Here is a 19,149-nt window from a genome sequence, read left to right as displayed (position 1 = left end):
AGCGCACTATAAAGCAAGCCGCCCTGCCCGCAACCTCAACCAACGAGCCTGGAGGTCCCACGGGTCTGCTTCTTGCTTCAACAGTGTTTGGACGGAACAGAGCCGGGGACTCCCTTTTCTTCCAGCTTCCAACCGCCTTCCAATCTGATCTCCATTTGCAATCTCCGGGACCATCTGCTCGCCCAGGACCTGCTTCCAGGACCAGCCAACTCCGTTTTTTGTGGTTAGCTCCTTCTTGACGACCAACCATGACCTCCCAGATTCGTCAGAATTATTCCACCGAGGTGGAGGCTGCCGTCAACCGCCTGGTTAATTTGCATTTGCGCGCCTCCTACACCTACCTCTCTCTGGTAAGGGTTTCTGGTGAGGGGACCCGGGGCGCCGTCGGCCCAAGTTTCCCCTAACTGCGCACCTCTGGCCTCTGCGCATGCGCCAGCCTTCTTTGTTCCTCTGGAACTCGGAGGGCGGAGTCCGCAGGGCTGGTGTCGCCTCGTGGCGACCCTAGCTTTCTCCATGTCTTCCCGCAGGGCTACTATTTCGACCGTGACGATGTGGCTCTGGAGGGCGTGGGCCACTTCTTCCGCGAGTTGGCTGAGGAAAAGCGCGAGGCCTCCGAGCGTCTCCTCAAGATGCAAAACCAGCGCGGCGGCCGCGCCCTCTTCCAGGACGTGCAGGTAAATACAGCGTGTGGAGAGCGGACTACAACTCCCTGGAGGCCGTGCGCGCCCTTTGAGGGGTTGTGGGGGTTATGGGAGGTCGAGTTGGGTCTTGTGCGGGTTTATTGTCGAGGACCGGGAGGCGCTGAGAACTCCCCCAGACGCCACGGTACCGGCCGCTTGGGGTCTAGGTCCAGGTTTTGGGGACCAGTAGCTGTTAGAAACGGGGGGTGATGAATGCAAAGCTCTGGGGGTCAGATCCCTGATCCTCGGCAACTGCTGGGAGTTGTAGTGGGGGTGAGGGATGGGTGGCCAATCTGAAATGTTTGTCTTCTCTTCAGAAACCTTCTCAAGATGAGTGGGGCAACACCCTGGACGCCATGGAAGCTGCCTTGGCACTGGAGAAGAACCTGAACCAAGCCATTTTGGATCTTCATGCCTTGGGTTCTACCCGCACAGACCCACATGTAAGTACTCCCCTGTCTTTTGCCTGGGCAAATAACTCCTAAGCCTCGTTCCCACATCTGCCTTTGTTAGCAGAGGCGGCTCTCCCTCTTCTCCAGAAATTGGACTTCTAATTTCTCCTGTTCTCTCTCCTAGCTCTGTGACTTTCTGGAGAACCACTTCCTTGATGAGGAGGTGAAGCTCATCAAGAAGATGGGGGACCACTTGACTAACCTCCACCGTCTGGCGGGCCCCCAGGCTGGCCTGGGCGAGTATCTCTTCGAAAGACTCACCCTCAAGCATGACTAGAGGCCCTGGAGTACAGTGGCCTTTGATGGGGCTCCTTTGCATCTCCTGGCATCAGGGCTTTGGCCTGAGCCTCTCCCTCTAACCCCTCGGCAGCTTTTTAACCACCATGGAGCCCCTCCCAAACCTTGGACCAAATAAAAATTAAAGCTTTTTCCAGCATCTGATGGTTTTGTGTGTGTCTGTTCTCAACAGAATAGATAAGAGACTGCAACTTCTTTGTTTGTTCTTATCTATTCTGAGGCAGGATTCCATTTGTTGGGTATGTTGCAGTCAAGGCTGTCTGGCTCAATGTTAACTGCCCCTGCCAGAAGCCAGCCTGCAAGGAGTCTTAACATATAGACCTGGGGTTGGTAGCTGGAAGCAGATACTGCTAGAACACCACCTGACCATGTGTCGGAGTAGGAATTGGACATAGGGTCTTGCAGAATCCTCCAGGCTTGCATCAAACTAGGAGTTGCTGGGATTACTGGCCTGCACTGCTTCAGTCAGCTTTTTTTCTAGTGTCTGGCAGTCGTAGATATGAATTCTACCTCTGAGCTATACCCCCAGTTCCTGTAATAGAGGTTAGGTATCAGACCAAGATCTTAGAAATTGAAGACAAATCCCAGTGGCTCTGAGGCTGAAGCAGGAGGATCACAAGTTTGAGGTCAGTCTTAGCAATTTAGCAAGGCTGCAAGCAACTTTTTGAGACCCTGTATCAAAAAATAAAAAGAGCTGGGAATGTGGCTCAATGGTTAAGGCCCCTGGGTTTAATCCCTGATTTAAAAAAAAAAAAAAATGGGAGACAAGTATAATTATTGACCCCTTTATATGGGCAAATTAAGGCCATTACCTGGGTGTCATCTCCAAAGGCTATTTTCTACACCTTGGAGATAATATTGGCCCATGCTGAAATAAAACCGCAAGATGCACACATAAGAATTATCAGATGAATCTGAGCAGCTGGGTAGACATGATGCTTAAGAGGTTGAGCTAGGGGTTTCGGGCTCAGCACTGAAATAGAATGTGAGACGTGGGTCCACTTATCCAAGTGGCAACTGAAGAAGCTTAAAAGAGGACTTGGCATTTGCTGGGGCCAAGCCACAAAACTGCTGTGTCAGTTTTGACCCCTGCCACCTTTCATGGTAGAAGAGGCATCTTAAGTAGGTGGTGTTTTATCTGCTGTCATCACGCTTTCATGGCCACTCGTGAGGGAGAAGGGAATTGCATGACTGTAACAGAGGCTATTACATTTGGAAACATATCCAAATCCAAAGCAATTGGAGTTTTCTAGTTTCCCGAGTAGTGATTGGCTCAGAGATGCACATATGGCCTAGTGAAGATTAGAACAAAAAAGAAGTTTGTTTTTAAATAGAGGCATCCAGAGGACAATGAGGCCAAAGTACAGAAACCATAGAGTCCTGGAAACATGCAAAGCCAATCCATCCATCTATGATGACCACTAGGACAGCCATGGACCACACACTTGGCCATTGAACACTTGCCTCTGATCAGTATTACTGATAAACCACATTTAATTTAATTTAAAGAACTGAATGGTTCTCATGGCTGCCGTGTGGATCTTCTGTCACAGAGCCCCTTCATGCCAAAGATCACTTGCCATTTGTGCCACTTGCAAATTAAGTCCCAGCTAAGCAGTCAGATGTACTTCCTTGAACAACACTGGAATCTTAGAACAGCAATCCAAATTGCTACAACAGCATGAGATAAGTGACCATGGAGGAGGGCAGAGCAGGGACTAAGATCATGAGGTCTGGGGGAGTCAGGAGTGAGGTCTACCAAGTGCTGATGACTGACCATACTTGGAATTCTTAAATACAGATGTATTTTTTTCATCTCTGGCACACTCTAATCACACCCTTCCAGCTTCCCCCTCCCAACTGCAAACCAAGTAGTGCTTCAGACACAGCACAGCACACGTGAGGGGCCCCTCCCTTTCACCAAAGCTGGGGGCAGGGCACAGCTTGGGGATGGAAGTCCCTTGAGGTAAATGTGGGGCTTCTAGAACCCAGTGGGCTCAGTTATAGATCAGGGGAAAGGGACCAGGATGCAGCACAGTGGTAAGGCTCCAGATTCAGCAGTTGGGACCTAGAACCCAGTGGTTTCATGGTGGGCTGAGCAGTTGGGGCAGCTGGGGGTAAGGGTTATGCTCAGCAGAGGGATTCTCTGGAGGGGAGAGAAAGAATCTCTAGACACCGAGGAGAGCTCAGACTCAGGGAAGGAGTGGGATCTGGTCCAGGAAAGACCAGAAAGGTATCTAGACCACATCAGCATGTGCTCTAGAAAGAACGAGGAACCAAGCGGTTCTGCCACCCCTGGCTTGGCCAAAGTGTGGGGGTTGACAGGAGCAGGGGTGGAGGCAGAAATGGACACCAGAGAGGGATAGAGCATGAGTCCACCCTGAAACCCAAGTTCTGAGTTGAAATGGAGGACAGTTGGCTTTCAGTTACCTTAAGTCCCTGAAAGGGTCCCATTAGCAGGGATACCATATGGTTTACAGCACTTGGTGGTCCTCAGGCCAGGCCTGAGCATGGCATGCTCTGTACGCTGTAAAATTTGCAAGCCACAAAGGGCACTAGGAGACTTGGCCTGGAAAACAACAAGCCAGTTTTCCTAAAACCTCTGGCACCATGGCAGAATAATGGCAGATTCCAGGCCTCTGGGACCCAGCTCAAGCCTGAGGGACTCCAGGGTACAGATAATGCATCCTGAAATCCAAGAAAGGCACAGCATTGTGGATTTTGGAGTGTGGGGACTCCGAGGGTGGAGTTGGAGGGGCTGGAGTGTATGGCAGAAGGGACTGGGCTGTGGTCCACACATAGGGTGGACACCACTCAGGATCTGGAGTGGGGTTCAGAAACAACGCCCCCTGCATCCACTCCTTGGAGGAGGGACACAGGCAGGGAGCGTGGAGTGGAGGCTTAGTTGCGCTCCTCACCCAGTGAGCTGGCAGGGCTGAGGGGCTCACTGGGCGTGCTGATTGAGCTGGAGGGCGCAGTGTCCACTGAGTTGCTGCGCTTGCTCCCGCCCGTAGAGGAGGTGCAAGAGGCCCGGCGAGGCCACTCGGGTGCGCGGATGTTGCGCCGGTCTTTAGCAGCCTCCTCATCCTCATCGTAACGCTCTTCCTCAAGTGGCCCGTCTCGAGGTTCTTCTTCATCCTCACTCTGGTGTGGGCTTGAGTGTCGTGATAGTGACGGCGATGGCGGCACCGAGGCTGGCCGTGGGTAGCGGTACCCCTGGGTCTGCATACCCATGAGTGTGGGCACAACAGACCAGAGTGAGCAAAGGCCCCAGAAAGACACCCCACCCCCAGCCTCGCCCGGCCCAGCTCTCCAGCTCCTGGCTCAGCAGAAAGCACGGATCCACTCACCGCATCCGCCTCGTGGGGCTCATAGGTGAAGTGATCTGGGAAGGCCTTGGACAGCGCCATGTGGCGTGCAGACATATAGTACTTGGGGTAAAGAAGGGGAGGAAGTGTCAAGAGACGCAGGAGCCAGACCCTGACACCTTTTAATGTAGATGAACACTTGCCCCCACCTTCCAGAATGCTTCTATGCAAATATCCATCTTTCTGGCTTGGCCACACCCCTATGCAAATGAGAACTCTGAACCCAGGTTCTTCCTCCTGAAGCTCATTATTATTATTATTATTTTAAATTCCGGTACTGGGGCTTGAACGCAGGGGCGCTCTTCATTTTTGAGACAGAGTCTTGCTAAATTACTTAGGCTGACTTTTTTTTCTCCCCCCCGCCCCTCTTTCCTCTTCCTCTCCTTTCCCTCTCCATCCTCTGACTCTCTTTGAGGTGCGGGGATTGAACCCAGGTCCTAGCTCAAGCTAGGCACACACTCCACTACCACTGAGTTACATCCCCAGCCCAAATGTCTTTTTTTCTTTTATATATTTTTAGTTGTTGATGGACCTTTATTTTATTCATTTATTTATATGCGGGGCTGAGAATCGAACCCACATGCTAGGCGAGTGCTCTACCACTGAGCCACAACCCAGCCCCCAAATTTCTTAAAGGGGCATCAATTGTCAGAAGCAGGAGGAGTAGGAGATCCTACCACCTGCACCAACTTTTTGAGGCTGCAGTACCCAAGAATCAAGTTAGCAGAGGTTGATTCACCTAGAAAAGGAGGAAAGCTGTGTTTAGGGAAAGGGTGTGTGTGTGTGGGGGGGGTCATACCCGGCCTAGGTATTTCCAATCCAGAAGGTCAGAGAGACGTTCCGTGCGATTCCGTTGGATGATGCGCTGTCGCCGGCTCTGCTGGCAGAAGCTGTAGAGGAAGGAGGTGAGCTGCGAACAGGAATCGTCCAGACTTCGGAACCTACGGTCCAGGATGTAGATGCCTGCAGAGGCCAGGGCAGGGTTTTTGTTGTTGTTGTTTTGTTTCGTTTCTTGTACTGAGGATTGCACTCAGAGGCTCTTAACCACTGAGCCATATCTTCTCCAGTGTGTGTGTGTGTGTATTCCCACCCGCCCTTAACAGAAAGGGTGTCACCAAGTTGCTGGGGCTGGCTTTTTGCCTCAGCCTCCCTAGCTGCTGGGATTACAGGTGTGTGCCACAGAGGTGGGTTTTAAAAATGGTTTGGGAAGACCTTCATCCTCCCCAGGATTCTGTGGCACTAGGACCCCTCCTCCCCCGGGGACCCAAGAGTTCACATTCCCTCCTGCCCGGGATCCAGGAATCCTAACTCTCCATCACTCTTCTCTAATCCTCAGGGACCTGGGTGCTGACCGTAAGCTGAGGGATCTGCAATGTGCTCTTCCATGAAGCAGCCGAAGCCAGAGAGGTTGGTAGAGATACTGGGGATGCCCATAACGGTGCACTCAGCTGCAAGAAGGTGTGAGAAAGGTCCACTTAGCTTCCCTCTCACGCCTACCCTCTCAATTGCAATAAAAGCCTCAATGGCGCCCTCTACCGGCGCCCAAACCAAGTGCCTAGTCACAGAGCCCGCACAAAGGCGCTGAGCAGTAGGCTATACTCTCCCCGCTTCTCAGTGCAGAAGCTGAAACGCAGAAAAAGGAATTCTTTTGCCTCAAGGACTCAGAATGCAGAAAAGTCTTAAGTTGAGAGATGAAGATTTATTGAACACTTACTCTAGACAAAAGTCCGTCATTTTCTCTACCATTGAGCCACATATATTTTATTTAGAGACAGGGTCTCACTAAGTTGCTTAGAGCCTAAGTTGCTGAGGCTGCCTTTGAACTTGCCATCCTCCTGCCTCATCCCCCTGAGCCACTGGGATTATAGGCAGCAGCTTTATAGTCTGTTTTGACAGGCAGTAGAAGGTTTCTCGCTGTTAATATCTCTTGTGCAGAGCACTTACTATGCTTTGTTTGACAACTCAACCTTAATATATTTGTGGAGTATTGTAATTCTTATGTAGAAGTGTTCCTAAAAACCTCTATAAGCTGGAAAAACAGGCAACTCAGGAGAAAATTATACTACACTTAGTTGTTAGTCAGTTGTGACTCGATGCTGTTATTTGGCATATTAGGGGAAATCAGAGCAGTGACATCCACTTGAAACTGACATTGTCATCTAGTTTTGAGTCACATGAACTACAGCATTACGAAAAGACATGCTGTAGCAGAACAGACTGTTACCATTGTTCCTGTTTTGCAAAGGAGGGAAATGGGTTCAGAGAGGGCTGGTGCCTTGCCCCAAGATCATGCCAGATCTGAACAAGACCCCAGAACTATGCTGCCCCCTACCTGCTGCACTCACCGGGTGTGTAGCCCCAAGGCTCATAGTAGGAAGGGAAGACTCCAAGGTGGCAGCCTCGGACAAACTCCTCATAGTCCACAGGGAGCAGGGGGCTTGTGGAGGAGAGGAATTCTGGGTGAAAAATCACCTGGCAGTGAAAAAGAAGGGCTTAGCCCAAGCATCTTATGTAGATACTTCCTGGGAACCCAGAGTGGGTAAAACACTTGTCCAAAGCCACACAGCAAGTGGTTGACAAGACAAAGATTTAAACCTAAGTCTGTTTGCCTCAGAAGCCAGGGTTTTTTCTAAACACAGTGATGCCTTTGATAAACTAGACAAATTGGGAGTTTGACAACTGGGGTGCGACCCCCTCCCCCTGTAAACCCACCCCTAGACAGTGTCTTCACCTTCACCCTGTCAGCACTACTGTTGAAGAGGCCAATTCGGCGGATGGTGGTCAGGATGGGGTCCGAAGAGTCGTCCAGCATATTGTGGGTGCACACAGGGGGAAAAGACTGCCGCTGTAGGGGCCACAAGGGGGGCGAGGATCAGGGAAGGAACAGAGGGCTTCCTACTTCTCTATGGGCCATGTTGACCCCAGGGATCCAAGGAAACCACAATGCCCAGCAGGCCATGGGGTAACAAACCCAAGAGACTTATAGGTTCCTTCTTGGTTCTATCTGTAAAGGGTCTTTCCTTAACTACCATGAGTCAAAAGAACTGTGATACCCAGCTCTTTTTGAGGCAGAGTTAGTTTCAACATGCCCAGGGACTATGGAGAGTTATCACTATCTGGTTCTGTGCTCTTGGCTCTGACTTTAAAAGAAACTGAAATATAACTTTCCCAGTCAATGGGGAAGAGACTGTCAATAATGTAGCAAACTTCTGGGACAGCTGGGAGTTGTAGTTTTCTTATGAGAATCCCCTCCTCATCCCTAACAGGAACCCAAAGGAACCACAATTCCCAGAAGTCACAGCATCAAAAAGAAGTTAGAATGACTACAAAGCCCCAGAGGTTGCTGGGATGGATAATTCTTTGTAACTGTTGAATCGTGTCTCATTTAAAGTTTCTACTCACCTTCAGCTTACTGACTCCAGAGGCCCCAAAAAAACTACAACTCCCAGCATCCCTCTGTAAGCAACAATGCCTGAATAAGGTGTGCTACCTTAAGGACATTGGAAATTATAATTTGGCCAAAAGCAGTTCATATCAGTTTGTGTAATGTAATTGTCTAGGTTCCAGTCCCCAGACTCACTAACCCTAACCACAGGTATCAAAATCCCTTGACTCAAGGAATTAAAAAACTCTTAACTCCCAGAATCCTCTGTGGTGAGGGCAATCCATGTTGCAGAAAAGTCCCAGGGGCTGCTGGGAGTTGTAGTTCTCATTTTGTAACTGATAACTCTCTCCAAGGTTTTCCATCCACCTAATTCCATCAAATTCGTGTATGAAAGAAAATACAACTCTTGGGGGTGTGTGGGGACTAAGCCATAGACAATGGGATAAGAAACTGTGGTTCCTGAGCTTTCAATGTTCTTCAGGGAATGCTAGGGGTTTTAGCTGACCTCTGGGATCCATCCCAAAGAGGCCCAACAAAACCACCACTCCCAGCAATGTCTAGGGACAGAGGGGGAGACCATATGCAGTAAGGCCCACAGGCAGCTGGCAGTTGTAATTTCTCTTCTGCAGCCATCTTGACTCTCTGAATGTCCCTTTTACCCTTCATCCACTAACCACAGGAGTTGTAGTTTTCTTATGAGAATCCCCTCCTCATCCCTAACAGGAGCCCAAAGGAACCACAATTCCCAGAAGTCAAAACTAAAACAAACCCCACAACTCCCAACTGCTCCCTGCCCTGCAGAATAAGTCACTGAAAATAGCCTTCCCAAAGTGCCTCTGGGAATTGAAATTCTACCTGTCACCTCACACCTTTCTGTGGACCTCAGAATTGATCCCTCAATAAAGAATCACTAAAGGGGCTGGGGATGTGGCTCAAGTGGTAGCGCGCTCGCCTGGCATGCGTGCGGCCCAGGTTCGATTCTCAGCACCACGTACAAAGATGTTGTGTCCGCCGATAACCAAAAAATAAATATCAAAAAATTCTCTCTCTCTCTCTCTCCTCTCTCACTCTCTCTTTAAAAAAAAAAAAAAAAAGAATCACTAAAGAAAGAAGAACTCCCAGCAATCTCTGCGGTCAGAAATAACATGGCAAGAGGCCTTCAGGGCTGCTGGAAAATGGCTGTCTCTGCTCAGGGGTCCAAACCATACCTGTGTGGCAAAGATGGCCCTCTTCATCATGGTGAAGTCTTCCTTGTCAAGCATCTTGTTCATGTCTGGGAGGCTTCCCCTGAAAGGTGAGTGGGGACATGCACATGGGAATGAGGTGACAAGAGGGGTCAGGGCCCTGAAGAATACAAAGCAAGGACCTGGTACTCACACCAATAAGGATTCATAAAGCTTCCTCCCAAACTTCTCCTTCACTGTGTTGGCAGTGTCCCTGGAAGGAGCAGAGCAACAACATCAGATAGCACCAGAGACCATTTATTGTCAGGCTTTAGGGACAGTGGGGAAACTGAAGTCTGGGCAGAAAAGCCATGCCCTGGGGCTCCAGGATGGAGGATGGGGACCAGGGAACAGGCCCTGGAAGGCTCGGGTTCCTTATGCCCTGTATCAGCTGTGTGGCCAGGGACAGGTGGCCTTTCCTCTCTGACTTCAGTGACTCATCTATCAGATGAGGATAAATATAGAACCAACCTCAGAGGTTAGCAATGAAGACTTGAGGAGGTCAAGACAAAAAGTGCACAGTGCCCAGCACACTCTGAGCCTTCCAGAAATGTCAGCTATTATTAGGACTTGTACTTGCCTGGAGGAGGCAATGCTAAGCCCCATTTTATAAAAAAAAAAAAAAAAAAAAAAAAAAAAGGAAGATTCTAAGAAAGGTATGTTCAGGCGCACAAACAAAGTCAGCACAGAGCCCCACTGGATAGCTCTGCTTGCAATCCTTCCCATACTTGTAGTCACATTTTCTTCCTGCCTCCCTAGGATATGCTGCTCCAGCCTCCCTGGCCTCCTTGCCATTTCTCAAATATCCCCAGAGCCTTTGCACTTGCTGTTCCCATGCCTGAAATGCAGTTCCCCAGACACACACAGGCTTATCGTCTCTGCCCAATGGCAAAGTCTATGTCATCTGTCCTCACAACCCTGACAACCCTGTTTCATATCCCAGTCCTGTTTTACTGTTTTTTGTTTTGTTTTTGTGGTGCCAGGGATTGAACCCTGGGCCTTGTGCATGCGAAGCAAGTACTCTACCACCTGAGCTCTATCCCCAGCCCTTGCTTTACTGTTTTGATAGCACACTTTCCATAGGATTTTCTAGAACATGATCCTCATAAGGGCAGAGATTTCATCTCTGTTGCTCACAGCTGTGTTCCCAGACACTGGCAGGAACAGGGCCTGGCACCTTGAAGATGCTTAGTGAATATCTGATGGCCAGTGAATGAATGAATGGGTTTTACAGGGGAGGAAACAGGCTCAGGGAGGGACAGTGGTTTGCCTCGATTCACAAAGCCAGTGACGGTCAGTGGTATGAGTGGAACCTTGCCGGGTTGATATCAGTGCCCTGCTCATGTTGTTACACTCTTCCATCCATGACTTCTTATTCTTTCTGAGTTCGAGGATTTTTTTCCTTATACTAGGGATTGAATCCAGTGAGCTTAACCACTGAGCCACCTCCCCAGCCCTTTTTAATATTTTAACTAAAGACAGGGTCTCACTGAGTTGCTTAGGGCCTCCCTAAGTTGCTGACGCTGGCTTTGAACTTATGATCATCCTCCTGCCTCAGCCTCCTGAGCTGCTGGGATTACAGGTGTGAGCCACTGCTCCCTGGAGGTGTCTTAAGCAGTGATTTCACTAGTAACTGGTGGGGCAGGTTGATCATGTTACAGAGAGCAAGACTAAGACTCCCGGAGAAACACTGGGCCTAAAGCTCAGGGCTTGGAGTGAAGCTGACAGGGCTCCCCAGCAGAGGGCTGCTGACCAAAGCTGTTTGCGCACGGCTTGGCCCTTGAGGGTTTCCACGTTGAAGTTGTTGGTCCGAGCTGGCATGATGAAGAAGGCGACCACTGTCTGCTCACTGCCATTCACCTGAGATGAGGAAAAGGAGGAAGGCTGGGATCACATGGGGAGAGCTGGGGCCAGCCACCCTCTGCCACTCCCCAGCACCTCTACAACCCTCCGTGCCTCTTCCTGCTAAGAATTATAGGACAAGGTTATTGTCCCCACTGAGCCTTTGATCTTTCTGGGTCTCTACACCCTGCTTCCCCAACATGGGTTTCCCTAAGCCCATCTATCTGCCTGGTCTCTGTTCTCCAATCATTTTCGCATCCTCCCTTTGCACCTTCATAGCTGAGGCCTTACTCTGAGCAAATAGTTGAGCCGGGCCAATGCCTCCAGGAAGACGTCAGCCCCCTTGTTAGAGAATTCATAGCGGCCGGCAATAAAGAAATACAAGGTCTTGTCCAAGTTGAAGTCCAGGTGCCTAGAGAAGTAATATAGCAGGATAAAGCCCAGGACTCTCACCCTCTAGTCGTGTTCTTGAAAATGCAAATCCCAGAAGCTACAGGGGCAAAGGCAATTTTTTTTTTCCCTAGTACTAGGACTGAACCCAGGGGTACTCTACCACTGAGCCACATCCCAGCCATTTTAATTTTTTTATTTTGAGACAGGGTCTGGCTGAGTTACTTAGGGCCTCACTAAGTAGCTGAGGCTGGCTTTGAACTTGTAATCCTCCTGCACTGGCCTCCCAAACCACTGGGATTACAAGCATGCACCACAGTGCCTGTATTCCAGCCCTCTTTTACTTTAATTAATTTTTGGCGGGGTACCAGGGATTGAACTCAGGGCCACTCAGCCAATCAGCCACCTTCTCAGCCCTTTTTTACATTTCATTTAGAGACAGGGTCTCACTGAGTTGCTGAGTGCCTCGCTGTTGTTGAGGCTGGCTTTGAACTCATGATCCTCCTTCCTCAGCCTCCTGAGTCACTGGGATTACAGATGTATGTTACTGCACCTGGCTCTCTTTTATTTTTATTTTAAGACAGGGTCTCACTAAGCTGCTGAGGCTGTCCTCAAACTTGTGATCTTCCTGTGTTAGCCTCCTGAGCCAATGGGATTACAGGCATGTGCTAAGGCACCTGGCTGAAAAGAATTTTTTAGCCAATGCAGAAGCACCATGAGGCCTCCTGGGAGTTGTGGCTGTATTTTTCCTTAGTTAGGGAGCTCCTTTAAGTCCCCAACATGGGAAAAAAGCAGGGGAAAGGTAACTCCATTACCACTACCGCACAGAGTGGGTTGCAATCCCTACAGGACTCAGGCCATTGTTCTAGAACTCAGGAACTAGCTGCCCCAGGATTCCTCAGATCCAGGAGTCCTGATCCTAGCTCCTGTTCTCTTAAGACCTAGGTACCTGGCCCACATACCCATAAAAATGGCCTCGTACAAACTCCTGGATCCGAGCTTTGCTCTGAGCATGGAGGTTCTGGAACTCATGCATGGCGGAGAATTTCTTCACATTCAGTCCATTGGGGGTCACAATATCTGGGATTGGGGGAGAAGGTCCCATGTTTCATTTCTTCATTTGTTTTCATTCAGATTAATGTCTTTGGATGAATAAATGAAAGCCTCCTTTTCTTTTTCTTTCTTTCTTTCTTTTTCTTTTTTTTAATACTTAGGAGTTGTAGTTTTTTGTTTTTCCCTTATCCCACCCTGAAATGGGAATAATTAAGTATCCCAATGGCTTGCTTCTTCCAGGATATGCTCTCAACCTTCAAAAATCTTTCAGGGATCCAGCCATCTCCTCTCCTCAGAAATTAAGGCATATCAATGAAAAATTACAACCCCCATCAGCTCCTGGGACAAAATTTCAGGAACATTTGGAGCTAGGCAGACAAAGGCCTTCTGAGAATGGAAGTTCTCACTCCATACTCATTGAGAATGGATACTAAGATCTGGGAAGAAAGCCCAGTTCCAACTTAATTTTTTCCCCAAATGAAGTCTACTAACCCTGCATTTCCTTTCAGAAGCCAATTGGTGAATTTTATCATTTCAGAAATTACTATCAGAGACACTACAATTCCCACTAGTTTCTGGGGTACACAGAGCCAGACAGCTTCATTTACAGATCATCACCCCAATCCCAAGGCCTTCTGGGAGTTGTAGTTCTCAGTTCTTTGTTAAAAAGTGGTACTGGCCTTGGCATTGACAGTCGCCTACCTCATTCATGTCTAGGGACCCCAACCCAGTCCCTACCTGGTTTCCTCTTGAGTAGGTGCTGAGCCTCGATGGCGGTGATCTGAGACACAGTAGTGAAGACATGAGCACAATGGGCTGCTGCCCGTTCCATGCAGTAGCGGTGATAGATTTGCCTCTCACCTGCTTCCTTGTCCACGTTGAACTGGGCAGGAAAAGAAGGAAGATGGGCTAGGGAAGTTGGGCACAGGATTGGAGGTCTAAGACTCCAGGGTCCTGGGGTTTGGGGGTGGGGCTGGCACCTGAACTCCTGGGTCTAAGGGAGGAGGGATCTGGGGACTTGGACTCAGGTTCTGGGAGAGGAAGAAGCTTGATCCCCTTGGGCTTCTTAGAGCTTTGGGCCATCCTGAGATACCTGCAGTCCCCACCTGCTACCACACCCCCAGCTCACATTCTCCAGGTTGTTGTAGAAGTCCACAGCACCAGCACACAGGTAGCGCCCCAGCAGAGTGGCATGGGTGGTGAAGATGGTGGCCACGGGCAGCCGCCGGGCACGACACAGGCAGAGCCCAATGCCTGCCAACCACTCATGGAAGTGGGCAACCACATGTGGCTTCTCCTCATTCTGGGCCAGGAACTGTGGGGCAAGAGGGATAGGGTCACTGTGTCTCTGTGTATATCACGAAAGGAGTTGGCAGTTCCCAACATGGACAAAAAAGCAAGGGAAAGGTAACTCCAGTACCACTGCTGCACAGAGTGGGTTGCAATCCCTACAGGACAAGGAATTGTAAGCTTCAAGGCAATCAGACCAGCTGGCCTCATCCCCGAGAGACTGATGGGGGCTGGGTTTTTTTTTTTTTTTCTTTTTCCTTTTTTTTGCCATTTTATAAGGTTGGCAAGGCTGAATTAGGAAGACTAAAGTTCCAAGTTCTAGGCACAACTCCTGGAGACCCCTTATCTCAGTCAAGGATGAACACTCAACAGTAACAAAAGGATTATAACTCTCAGAATGCCTTAGGTAGGCAGATCCTAAATTATTTGTCCCTGGGCATGGGAAATTGAGTTTCTTGAGGTTTTAATACTAGACAGGAGACAGAACCAGGATTACTGGTTCTTAGGTGGGCTGGGGAGCCATAAGCATCCAGGTCCTCATCTGAGTACTTCAGTTTTGACAATACTGGATTAGAGAACTACAACTCCCAGGATTCCTAAGGGCCAGCCCTTACTGAGAAAACTGGAGTAAATGCAGCTAGGATTGGCAATTTGGGTCTCTGGGCAAAGAGGCTGGGCCCCTGGATGTCTATGTCCCCACAGGTCAAAGTTAATTCTTGGAATCAAGAACCTACAGGGGTTGGGGATACAGTTCAGTTGGTAGAGTGCTTGCCTTGTATGCACAAGGTCCTGGGTTCAATCCCCAGCACTGCAAAACAAACAAACAAACAAACAAAAAACCCCCAAAACCCTACAATTCCCAGAATGCCTCTGGAGAAGCCAATTCTCTGCCCAGGGGCTGATGGTCATTGTAGTTTTGGGCGTGGGTGGAACCACATGAGACGGGGTCAGTAGTGGGGCCTACCTCACCCAGGAACCAGGTAGTGAGGAAGCCAAAGAGGACGGCATCATTGGCCTCGCGGTCATACCAGGGCACCCCGATGTTGCAGGTGTCCCAGAGCTCTCCCTTCCAGCGTTCCAGGGCCCAAGCTGAGGCCCCCACGTCCAGGAGCACCACCAGGGGCCCCCCTTCGATCAGCCAGCGTCCAAAATACACCTGGGATGGGGTACAGGAAAGCTCAGGGCTTTTGTAGTTCTTCTATCTGCTGGCACAAGCCCAGTTCTCTCATCCTTTGTATTTGCTGCTGACTTCTCACCCGTTGCCTTATTTCTGTTTGCTGTGAATTATTTCCACCATACTCTTTTGCTACCTCTGTTCCAAAATTTCTTGGACCCTTGGTTAGATTCTGTAACTGCTACCGTTCTTCCACCCCACTCCCTCCTTTCACTTCAGGACTCTGCCCCCGCTGCCTTGTTTCCTCTACCTGCCACCTTATTTTGGGGTCTGCTGCCACATTTCTCTTACCAATCACCCTGATGCTTTCTCCCATTGTCTTCTGTCTGTGACTACTTCCTTCCACTGGAAGCTTTGCTTACTGTTCTTGTCGCCACCTCTACACCACCTCTCTGCCTTGTTTCTGTCCCTTTCACCATATATTTGTCACCTATTACTTCTTCTCTCTGACCATAGGCCCACTTTGTAGTCTGCAGCCACATTTCTAGCCCTGCCTGTCCTCTTTCTCTGCCCCAAGGCTGAATTTTTCTACCCATTCCATGTTTCTGAGTCTTGCTGTCTCATTTCAGCCCTTCCACATTTTTCTTGAGACCGTGGCCTTGGTTCTGGGCCTGCTGCCACACCTCCAGCCAGTGGATGAGGAATCATCCTGCCCCAACAACGCCAACCTGGCTTTTCCCTGCCAGGAGCCTCACTGGGACGCCCCTCCTCCTCCCAGCTGTTGTCTGCCCTTTTGCTGGGGGGGCTATTCTTAGGAGCAACTACCCTGGGGGAGGGACTGGGCTGTGCTGGGGTCCTTTAGGGACACAATCCGGCCTGACTGGACTCCAGACCCCACCCCAAACAGAGACTAAAGAGTGGAGGAACCACTGTACCTCTGCCTCCCAGCCTCTTGCCTGTCTGTCCCTTCTGACAGCTGCCTCGCTTTTGGTCTTCATCCTAGGGCCCTGGAACTTTCCCGTCCTCTCTTTAGTCTCTGGATTTGCTCATCTCAGACGCTGCCCCCTGGGTCTGTCTGCCTGCCTCTCCTTTCTTAATCAATATTCTATCTTTCTCTCTGAAGCATCCAGCAGCCTCTCTCCTATACCTAGAAGGTATACATCTCTCTCCCTTGTCAGCTTGTCTACCTCGCTGTCCAGGTTGGCCATTTATAAGTCATGATGATGGCGGTGGTGGTTACAATGATGATAATTGCTCATACTAGAGGGCCACCTTCATGCAGGAACCATGCCAAAGACATTATAGTTATTAACTTTTCACCCTCCCAGCACCCCTACAAGGTAGATGCTATTAGCACATTCATTAGCAAAGGTCACACAAGGCAGCAAGCAGAGGCCGACTTTGAACTTCAACTTCCAGATTCTTGCTCCAGCACACTTGCCTTAGCCCAAACTGACCTCCCCTGGGCTCCCTCAGGGTGGCTGTATTTCTGTCTAGCTTTCTTTCTCTATCTGGGTTTGTTGGATCTTGGCTTATTGAATTGATCTGTCTATCCATTCACCAACACACTCGATCCACCAGCTTGGACTTCACGGGATCCTGATCTGCCTATCGGCCTGGCTGTCCATGCCTCCCGCTCTCCACTCCCTGCCCCTTCCTTCTCCATCCTCTGCTTATACCCTGGGGGAGGGCCCTGGGCTCCTGCCCTCAGCCATGCCATGTCCCACCTTGCAGCCCTTGCTGTTCATGGAGTCCAGCGTCCTCTTCAGGGCCGGGGTTGGGGGCTCCAGCAGCTCCACCTGGGTCCTCACACCCTGCTCCGTGTACGGTCCCACCAGGTAGTAGTTGTCGCCCCACTCATCCCCTGTCACCTTCGCCTTCGTCTGGAGCACCGTGTAGATGCCCCCCACTGTGGGCCCAAGTGCATGAGGGCAGGCCCCAGCTGTGGTCTATAGGTCTGGAACCTGGGGTGGGGTGGGACCCCAGATCTCCAGCTCAGGGCAAGAGGGGTCTGGGAGCCCATACTTTGGAGTCAGAGGAGAGGGAATAAGGGTTGGAGGCTTGGATCAAGAGGAAAGGGGGCAAGAGGGTAGTCCTCCTGGGTCTAAGGAGAAGGGGGGCTGGGATCAGGACACTGAGGAGGAGGGGGCTTGAGCTAGACTCCAGAGTCTGAGGGAATTAGGGTCTAGGAGCTTGAGGATGGCAGAGGCTGAGAATCATTGGGACCCAAGTTTGTGGGCTCCTGGCTTTCAGGAGCTGGGTTTAGATTCTCGATCAGCTTCAAGACACAGTGGGAAGAACCCTTTTTCTCATTGCCCTATTCACCTTTCCAGTAACCTAAGAGAAGCCTGAATTTTCATTCCCTATCCCCCAAGAGCCCTGCAAATCTGTCTCCCAGTCCCTCCTCCCTGACTGGGGACATAGGCATGCAGCTGGTCCTCATGATCCCATCTCAAACCCAGGAGTCTGGGCCCCCTAGGGGCATCCTCACCTCCTGGAGTTCAGGCCCTACCAATACATGGATCTGTGTCCACAAGCCCCCTCTCATGCTGGGAGGCCCTGTCCCTTTTTTTCTCCAAGCTCCAGCAAAGCAAACCTCAGACCCCACACTTCTGAGGAGTGAAACTGAGACTGCCTAGCTTCTGGAGATTCCAGCCTCAGCTTTCTCCCAAGCTAGAAGCTCAGGCTCTTGGAAGACAAGGACAGAGAAAAGCAGGCTCACAGCCACTCCCATCCTAGAGCCCAGCCCCTGACCAACTTAGGACTTCCAGCCTTCCCCATCCCAGTACGCATGTGTCCAAGGCCATGGGTTCCACTACTCCTAGGAACCCATGTCTCAGGCCCCAGATTCTTTCAAAGCCCAGGCATTCAGGCCTCTAACTCCCTCCCACCTTAGCACCTAAGAATTAGGGTCTCCAACCCCTGCCCATCTTTATTCTCAAGTGGCCAGGTTCCCAGATGCTCCCACAACAAACCATGCATTCTATCTCCTAGTGGCTCTCTCACCAATCCAGAATTATACCCAGAGAACACTTTCTCCAAGACCATGGGTCTGAAATCTAGCTGTTCCCCAGGTTTGCATGCAGAAGTCCCATCCCCCCAGCCACTCCTTCCCTGTTCAGGACCCAGATCTCTGGTCTTTGGGAAGCCTTCCTCCAGATACAGGAAGCTTTCATTTTAGTGCCCTCTCCTCTGAGACACAGTTAGGACCTGGAAGCCTCCTTCCATCTTAAGTCTCTCTTCACTTTCACTCGCTGGGCCTAGGAGACATACTCCAGCCCCTCCCCAAGGACACAGGAGTCATAGGCGCCTTGCCCAGAACCCAAGAGTCCCTCATGTAGTTCTGCCCCCCGAGTCAGAGTTTCGGGCCCTCATCCCCAACCGCCCTTCTAGTCAAGGGCCCGGACGCCTGATGTGCTCACCCTTGTTGGCCACCTCCCAGGCCACCTCGAAGAGCACCGTGTTCTCCAGGTCGAACTCATCCTCCCAATCCTCCAGTCCTGGCAGTGAGGACATGGACAAAGTGCGACTTAGAGGCATGGCTGGCCCGGAATAGGTCTCAGAGGACCACAGGTGGGACCCCGGAGGTGTCCAGGGAATGCACTAGGTAGAGTGAGGGGCCGGGTAGCGGGTGTCGGACGGGAAGCTTGCAACGCGCCCAGCTTCCTATTGCACGACCGCACCCCCGCCCGGCAGCGTTCTGACCTGGGCAGGAGGCGGTCGCAGCGTCACTGAGCTTGGTGGTGGCCCTGCAGTGAAACCTTGCGGCCACCAGGAGGCGGTGCCCGCCCCCAGTTAGCGCCATTGGCCCGCGCCCGGGGGGCGGGGGCTTCCGCGTCTCCTGATTGGTGGAGCGGATCAGGTTCGTTCAGCGCCTCCACCCCTGTAATTGTGGATGCGAGCTCCAAGGGGAGGGGCTTTTCGCTGCGCTTAACGGAAACGATTGGCTTTTAGATCTGTCAATCTGAAGCTGGAGGCCCTAAAGTGGGGAGGAAAAGGGTGGGATAAAGAGGAACCGGAGCGTGGAGGACGTGTGGTTGCTAAAAGCGGTGTGA

At 50.8% G+C, this 19,149-nt stretch overlaps 2 protein-coding genes across 2 annotated transcripts; one reads left to right on the top strand and one right to left on the bottom strand.

Moving 5' to 3' along the window:
- The first annotated feature begins 17 nt into the window (after window positions 1-17).
- On the top strand, window positions 18-1,568 carry Ftl (ferritin light chain). Its single transcript, XM_076838115.1, has 4 exons — window positions 18-350; window positions 528-674; window positions 998-1,123; window positions 1,257-1,568. Exons 1-4 carry the CDS (start codon window positions 249-251, stop codon window positions 1,407-1,409), a joined length of 528 nt encoding a protein of 175 aa, XP_076694230.1. The 5' UTR covers window positions 18-248; the 3' UTR covers window positions 1,410-1,568.
- A 1,157-nt stretch (window positions 1,569-2,725) lies between these two features.
- On the bottom strand, window positions 2,726-18,829 carry Gys1 (glycogen synthase 1). The gene is made up of 16 exons (XM_076837416.2): window positions 18,517-18,829; window positions 16,822-17,003; window positions 14,945-15,136; window positions 13,820-14,005; window positions 13,429-13,573; window positions 12,600-12,717; window positions 11,539-11,659; window positions 11,159-11,265; window positions 9,560-9,619; window positions 9,391-9,469; window positions 7,529-7,642; window positions 7,143-7,269; window positions 6,150-6,245; window positions 5,597-5,760; window positions 4,780-4,860; window positions 2,726-4,651 (listed from the first exon to the last, which is right to left on the bottom strand). Exons 1-16 carry the CDS (start codon window positions 18,632-18,634, stop codon window positions 4,331-4,333), a joined length of 2,211 nt encoding a protein of 736 aa, XP_076693531.1. The 5' UTR covers window positions 18,635-18,829; the 3' UTR covers window positions 2,726-4,330.
- Between the last annotated feature and the right edge of the window lie 320 nt (window positions 18,830-19,149).

Source organism: Callospermophilus lateralis, chromosome 18, assembly GCF_048772815.1.
Source record: "Callospermophilus lateralis isolate mCalLat2 chromosome 18, mCalLat2.hap1, whole genome shotgun sequence".
Lineage (NCBI taxonomy): Eukaryota > Metazoa > Chordata > Mammalia > Rodentia > Sciuridae > Callospermophilus > Callospermophilus lateralis.
Note: the sequence above shows the minus strand (reverse complement) of the source record. Positions and strands in the feature narration are given on the sequence as shown.